At 46.2% G+C, this 7,440-nt stretch overlaps 1 protein-coding gene across 1 annotated transcript in view; it reads left to right on the forward strand.

The window, feature by feature from the left end:
* The window catches only part of bop1 (BOP1 ribosomal biogenesis factor), an 18,714-nt gene extending 12,024 nt beyond the window's left edge, over positions 1-6,690 (forward strand). Inside the window, exons 12-15 of the mRNA XM_079652973.1 lie at positions 1-17; positions 6,083-6,167; positions 6,254-6,361; positions 6,449-6,690. The exon at positions 1-17 is cut by the window's left edge and continues 275 nt beyond it. Coding sequence (XP_079509099.1) covers positions 1-17; positions 6,083-6,167; positions 6,254-6,361; positions 6,449-6,602 — 364 coding nt within the window. The 3' untranslated portion in view covers positions 6,603-6,690. The remainder of the gene's footprint in view (positions 18-6,082; positions 6,168-6,253; positions 6,362-6,448) is intronic.
* Positions 6,691-7,440: the final 750 nt, after the last annotated feature.

Consider the following 7,440-nt stretch of genomic DNA (forward strand, 5'->3'; position numbering starts at 1 on the left):
GGCCGTCCATCCCGGGGGTAAATTCACCACGTCACCAGATTCACCACGTCACCAGATTCACCATAACACCAGATTCATCACATCACCAGATTCACCACTACACCAGATTCACCACTACACCAGATTCACCATAACACCAGATTCATCATAACTCCAGATTTTACATTACATTGCATTTAGCTGACGCTTTTATCCAAAGCGACTTACAATAAGTGCATTCGACCAGGAAGATACAACCTTTAAGAAAACAGAATCATATAAGTACATCAGGTTTCATAGAGCCAAACATTTCAAGAGCTACTCAACTGGCATTTAGAAAGCCAGCCCTTTATTAGTATATAAGTGCTTTGTTAGTAATTCTATCGCTCGAAGTGGAGTCTAAAGAGATGAGTTTTCAGTTTGCGTCGGAAGATGTGTAAGCTATCTGCTGTCCTGATTTCAATGGGGAGCTCATTCCACCATTTTGGAGCCAGGATAGCAAACCCACGTGTTTTTGCTGACGGGAACTTGGGTCCCCCTCGCAGTGCGGGTGCAGCGAGCTGTTTGGCCGATGCAGAGCGGAGTGCACGTGCTGGGGTGTACGGTTTAACCATGTCCTGGATGTAGGAAGGGCCAGATCCATTCACAGCATGGTACGCAAGTACCAGTGTCTTGAAGTGGATTCTAGCAGTTACTGGAAGCCAGTGAAGGGAGCGGAGGAGCGGTGTGGTGTGGGAGAATTTGGGAAGGTTGAAGACCAGACGAGCCGCTGCATTCTGGATGAGCTGCAGAGGTCGGATGGCACATGCAGGTAGACCAGCCAGGAGGGAGTTGCAGTAGTCTAGGCGTGAGATGACGAGAGCCTGGACCAGAATCTGCGCTGATGTCTGGGTCAGCTGGGGACGTATCCTCCTGATGTTGTAAAGCGTGTATCTGCAGCAGCGGGTTGTAGCAGCGATGTTTGCAGTGAAGGACAATTTGTTATCTAGGACCACACCCAGATTCCTTGCAGTCTGAGTCGGGGAAACAACAGAGGTGCCGATGTTGATTGTTAGGTCAAGAGTGGGACAATCTTTTCCCGGAAGGAAGAGCAGTTCAGTCTTGTCAAGGTTGAGCTTGAGGTGATGAGCAGACATCCACCGAGAGATGTCTGCTAGGCAAGCAGAGATGCGTGCGACGACCTGGGTCTCTGAGCGGGGAAAGGACAGAATGAGTTGGGTGTCGTCAGCGTAGCAGTGGTATGAAAAACCATGCGGGCTAATGACAGACCCGAGCGAGTTTGTGTACAGGGAGAAGAGGAGGGGACCAAGAACCGAGCCCTGAGGGACCCCTGTAGTTAATTGACAAGGGTCGGACTCGGACCCTCTCCAAGTAACCCTGTAGGTGCGGTCATTGAGGTATGAGGTGAGGAGGGAAAGTGCAGTGCCTGAAACTCCAAGTTCTTGGAGAGTGCGAAGGAGGATCTGATGGTTCACCGTGTCGAATGCAGCAGACAGGTCCAGAAGGATGATGACAGAGGAGAGGGAGGCTGCTTTAGCAGTGTGCAGTTCATCAGAGACAGCAAGGAGAGCAGTTTCTGTTGAGTGACCTGCCTTGAAACCAGACTGGTGCGGATCCAGAAGGTTGTTCTGATGGAGATAACAGGAGAGTTGTTTAAAGACAGCGCGTTCAAGTGTTTTAGACAGGAACGGGAGGAGAGAGACGGGCCTGTAGTTAATAACATCAGACGGATTGAGAGTGGGTTTCTTAAGGAGAGGGTTTACTCTTGCCTCCTTGAGACTGTTTGGAAAGTGACCAGAAGTTAGAGAAGTGTTGATGAAATGGGTGAGAAATGGTAGAATATCAGGAGCGATAGTCTGAAGGAGGTTTGAGGGGATAGGGTCCAGAGAACAGGTGGTAGGACGGGCAGAGGTAACGAGGGTAAGAACCTCACTTGGAGAGAGAGGGGAGAAGGAGGTCAGTGTGTGGGTGAAGGGAGGGTCTGGTGACCCAGCGGTGAGTAAAGGTGAGTCAGAAAAAGAAGAGCGAATATCATCAACCTTTTTTTCAAAATGGTTAACAAAGTCGCTTGACAGAAGGGAGGAGGGGGGAGGTGCTTTGGGGGGGTCCAAGAGGGGGGAGAAGATAGAAAATAGTTTTTTGGGATTGGAATAGGAAGATTGGATCTTATCTTGAAAGAAAGTGCTTTTTGCCTGAGAGATGGAAGCAGAGAAAGAGGAGAGGAGAGCCTGATAGGTTAGGAGGTCGTCATGGTGTTTGGATTTCCACCATTTCCGCTCTGCTGCCCGAAGGATGGTTCTATTAGCACGCAGTGCGTCATTTAGCCAGGGAGCAGGAGGGGACTGACGAGCCGGCCGCGATGTGAGAGGACAGAGAGAGTCCAGAGAGGATGAGAGAGTAGAGAGGAGAGTTTTTGCAGCAGCGTTTGGAGGCAGGAGTTGGAACGAGTCAGAGGAAGGGAGGGCTGAGAGCACCGATGAGGCAAAGGTAGAGGGGGAGAGGGAACGGAGATTCACCATCACACCAGATTCATCACATCACCAACAACAGCACCCGATTCACCACAACACTAGGTTCACCACAACACCCGGTTCACCACAACACTAGGTTCACCACAACACCCGATTCACCACAACACTAGGTTCACCACAACACCCGGTTCACCACATCACCAACAACAACACCCGATTCACCATAACACCAGATTCATCATAACACCAGATTCACCATAACACCACATCACCAGATTCAGCATAACACCCGATTCACCACATCACCAACAACAACACTAGATTCACTATAACACCAGAGGTCTGTACTAGGAAGCAGGATTTTCGCTTAACTTCAGGGAAAACCCGGGGTTTCCGGTTCTACAACGCTGGTTCTCTTTTAGCAGGCTAGATCTCCATGGTAAATTATGCTGAGCGGCTAACCTGCCCGTTAGGTTGAACCAGATTCGTAGTACAGGCCTCAGATTCAGCATAACACCAGAGGCCTGTACTACGAAGCTGGTTCAACCTCACCTGGATATGTTTGAGTTAGCCGGTTGGCCTAATCCAAAACATACGCGCTCTCGCTAAACTGTACTACGATGCGGGTTATCAAGTGGATCGCTCAAGCCAGCCGTGTCCTATCTAGTTAGGAGCGTTCACATGAAGGGGTGGTATCTGGAACATTCGACCAATCACAAACATGGAGAAGCGTACTGACAGCGCAGCGTCATACTTCCTGAATGAAAAGTCAACTATAATATTAGACATATGAAGAAGTTAAACTTTAAACATCCATGACTTAAACACTTGATCCAGGATCAAAGCCACATAGCTGCACCTGCAAGGTGAATACAGCTGGTAACAGAACAAGTGTTTGAATGCGTACATGAACAGGTTTATGATATCACTGCCCCGTCTAAGACACCATCTGACTTTCATTACATTTGACTCGAGTGTTTCCTCAACTTAATGTGTTACTTCAAATAATCCTTCTGCATCCAGTATGTGACACTGTGAGTGTTGCACGGCCAGATACGGCTCAGCTGACTCAGATAAGGAGATGATACATTATGATGTGATATGCCGCGGACTGTACTTAATGTTACTCTGATCCGGTTACTTATGTTGTGGCAGATATTTAAGTAAGCTTTCTTAACGCTAATGTTCTAATAGTCAGATTGCTCTGAAGATGGGAGGTGATATTCTATTAATGTTCACGTTCACACAGTCGCTGATTTCTGCCGTCCGTCTTTCCTGCAACGGCAGCTTTTCTGTATTTCCTTTCTCCTGTAATATGACTTGATCGCTTTAAACTCCGCACACTGAGCTCTGATTGGTCAGCAGGCAGTGCTTTCACTGAGTTGAGCTCTTAGCCTGCAACCTAACCTGCTCCGGGGCAGGTTAGGTTGCAAAGCATCAGTTACCATGGAGATCTAGCCCGCTAAAAAGAGAACCAGCTTCGTAGGACCGGAAACCCAGAGTTTCCCTGAAGTTAGCCGGCTAAGAGAACATCCTGCTTCGTAGTATACCCCCCTGATTCACCAACAACAACACCAGATTCACCAATACACCAGATTCACCACATCACCAACAACACCACCAGATTCACCACTACACCAGATTCACCATAACACCAGATTCACCATAACACCAGATTCACCACAACACCAGATTCATCACATCACCAACAACAACACCAGATTCACCTCTACACCAGATTCACCATATTCACCACTAGGGATGTCCCGATCACCTTTTTTTGCTTCCGATCATTTGATTTTGACAATTTGCCGATACTGATTTTTCCCGATCCGATCTTTATGCAATGCATTAAGAGAAAAAAAGCATTCAAGTTGTCCCTTAAGGTTATTTTTTTATTTAACACTAAGACCGCCAGAGGTCGCTGTATACCTAAAACCGCCAACGGGTAAAGTGTACCCGCTATAGATTTTCAAGGTACAATGTTATTTTATTTATCTTACAGAACAGTGAGTTTTGATCGCACAGGGATGAAACTTATACCAATAGAATCTGTGGACTCTCAGCTTTTCATATGATATAGGTTGTTCAGATAGCATGAAGTTTAAAATATCGCTAAGAGTGCTGATTTAAACGCTTGGTGTTGGACGTGTGTTTTGTTTAGGTACAAATCTCTCTATCTCTCTCTATCGATATATCTGTAATGTTCCATATAATTGTCTACATAAATAGACAACGCGGACTACTTCTCTCATTCCGAGTGTCCATCTTTATTCAACTGGCACGTAACCTGCACACATGCATTACGTCCTCAACGTGAGCTCAGTCATCCAAGATCTTACACTAAGATGTTACACTATCTATAACTATCTATCTGTCTATCTCTCTCTCTATCCATCTATCAATATATCTATCTATCTATCTATCTCTCTCTCTCTCTCAATCTATCTCTCTATCTATAAGGAACCGCAGTAGACAAAAGGCGTTGCTATAGCAACACGTCATGTTTACGCTGCATTTTCTATTAGGTAAATATTACCCGTTGGCGGAAATAGGTATAAATGGCATTTTTTTTCGCGATTTTTTCAATCTGACTTCATATTGACAATTGTTGACAACAGAGGTTGCTACATAACACACTTTCAGGAAAAGTCACGGACTGGGAGACTTTAATATGTTATGGAAAAAAAGTTACATACAATCAAAAAACAGCTGCGGGTAAAATTTACCCGTTGGCGGTTTTAGTGTTAAATTGGATATTCTATCCAACATGGATATAACTTCTTTTTTTCACAGCAGCATTGGATCAGTTCAGTTGTGCAGCATTGGATCAAAACAAAATAAAGCTTATCAGTACTCGTTAGCTTACTGCTACAATTAGACACTGCGCCCACTCTGTTGCCAGATTTGAGAAATAAGCAACCAGGTCTATGAAAACAAGCCCCAAAGAAGCAACACATACATGATGTTGTGTAATTTGAAACCAAAACTAAGGCCTCAGGATGACTTTAAGACGTGAACATGGTCCTTTTTGTTTTGTAACATTGAACACAACATTTTAAAAAAGTATTTAAAAAAATAAATAAAAAATCTCGATCCCCGATTTTTTTCTCCCGATTCCGATCTTTAGAAAATCACGTGATCGGATTTGGACATCTCTATTCACCACATTACCAGATTCACCACATCACCAACAACATCACCAGATTCACCACATCACCAGATTCACCATTACACCACATTACCAGATTCACCAGATCACCATATTCACCACTACACCAGATTAACCACATCACCAGATTCACCACTACACCACATTACCATATTCACCACTACACCAGATTCACCACTACACCACATTACCAGATTCACCATAACACCAGATTCACCACATCACCAGATTCACCACATCACCAGATTCACCACAACACCAGATTCACCATAACACCAGATTCACCATTACACCAGATTCACCATAACACCAGATTCACCATAACACCAGATTCACCACATCACCAGATCACCACATCACCAGATTCACGACAACACCAGATTCTCCGGCCAATCAAATGTATTTATGTTTTAAACCTGCTGAAGGGCGGGGCTTGTGTCTAACCTGTGTCTGTCTTCAGGAGATCATGTGATCTGTGGCAGCTACGACTGCAGGCTGAGCTGGTTCGACCTGGACCTCTCAACCAAACCTTACAAAATGCTCCGGTACGAACCTGTCCATCAAACATTGTTGATGTTGTTGTTGTTGTTGATGATGCTGATAATGATTTTGTTGTTGCTGTTGTTTGCAGACACCATAAGAAGGCAGTGAGGGGCGTGGCCTATCACAGACTTTACCCTCTGTTCGCCTCGGCGTCCGACGACGGATCCGTGATCGTCTGCCACGGCACCGTCTACAAGTAAGGACCTCACTTCCTGTCTTTGACCTCACTTGCTGTCTCTGTGAACTCACTTCCTGTCTGTAACCTAACTTCCTGTCCCCACAGTGACCTGCTGCAGAACCCTCTGCTGGTTCCAGTGAAGGTTCTCCGAGGTCACGTGATCACCCACGACCTTGGGGTTCTGGACGTGACCTTTCACCCCTCCCAGCCGTGGGTCTTCTCCTCCGGCGCCGACGCCACCATCAGACTGTTCACCTAGCAACGGTTGCTAGGACACCACGTGCTGTTGTAGGCTGTAACCATGGAGATGTGACCTGTTTACTTTTTAATAAAATGTGTCGTCTGCCTTCTGTTGCCATGGTAACTGTTTCTTCTTCTGTGTGTTATTAATAAAAAAAGTAATGCATGGGATTTTATAGCTTTTCCTCAAAGACGCTCACTAATAAAGTGTGTCCCCGCCGGTGTGTCAGGAGACTCTCAAAGTGACGTCTTCTCTACATCACCATGTGTCCCCGGTGTGTCAGGAGACTCACTAAGTGATGTCTTCTCTACATCACCATGTGTCCCCGGTGTGTCAGGAGACTCACTAAGTGATGTCTTCTCTACATCACCATGTGTCCCCGGTGTGTCCCCGGTGTGTCAGGAGACTCACTAAGTGATGTCTTCTCTACATCACCATGTGTCCCCGGTGTGTCAGGAGACTCACTAAGTGATGTCTTCTCTACATCACCATGTGTCCCCGGTGTGTCAGGAGACTCACTAAGTGATGTCTTCTCTACATCACCATGTGTCCCCGGTGTGTCAGGAGACTCACTAAGTGATGTCTTCTCTACATCAGCATGTGTCCCCGGTGTGTCAGGAGACTCTCAAAGTGATGTCTTCTCTACATCACATTGTGTCCCCGGTGTGTCAGGAGACTCTCAAAGTGATGTCTTCTCTACATCAGCATGTGTCCCCGGTGTGTCAGGAGACTCTCAAAGTGATGTCTTCTCTACATCACCATGTGTCCCCGGTGTGTCAGGAGACTCTCAAAGTGATGTCTTCTCTACATCACATTGTGTCCCCGGTGTGTCAGGAGACTCTCAAAGTGATGTCTT

Source organism: Notothenia rossii, assembly GCF_949606895.1.
Source record: "Notothenia rossii genome assembly, chromosome: 10".
NCBI lineage: Eukaryota > Metazoa > Chordata > Actinopteri > Perciformes > Nototheniidae > Notothenia > Notothenia rossii.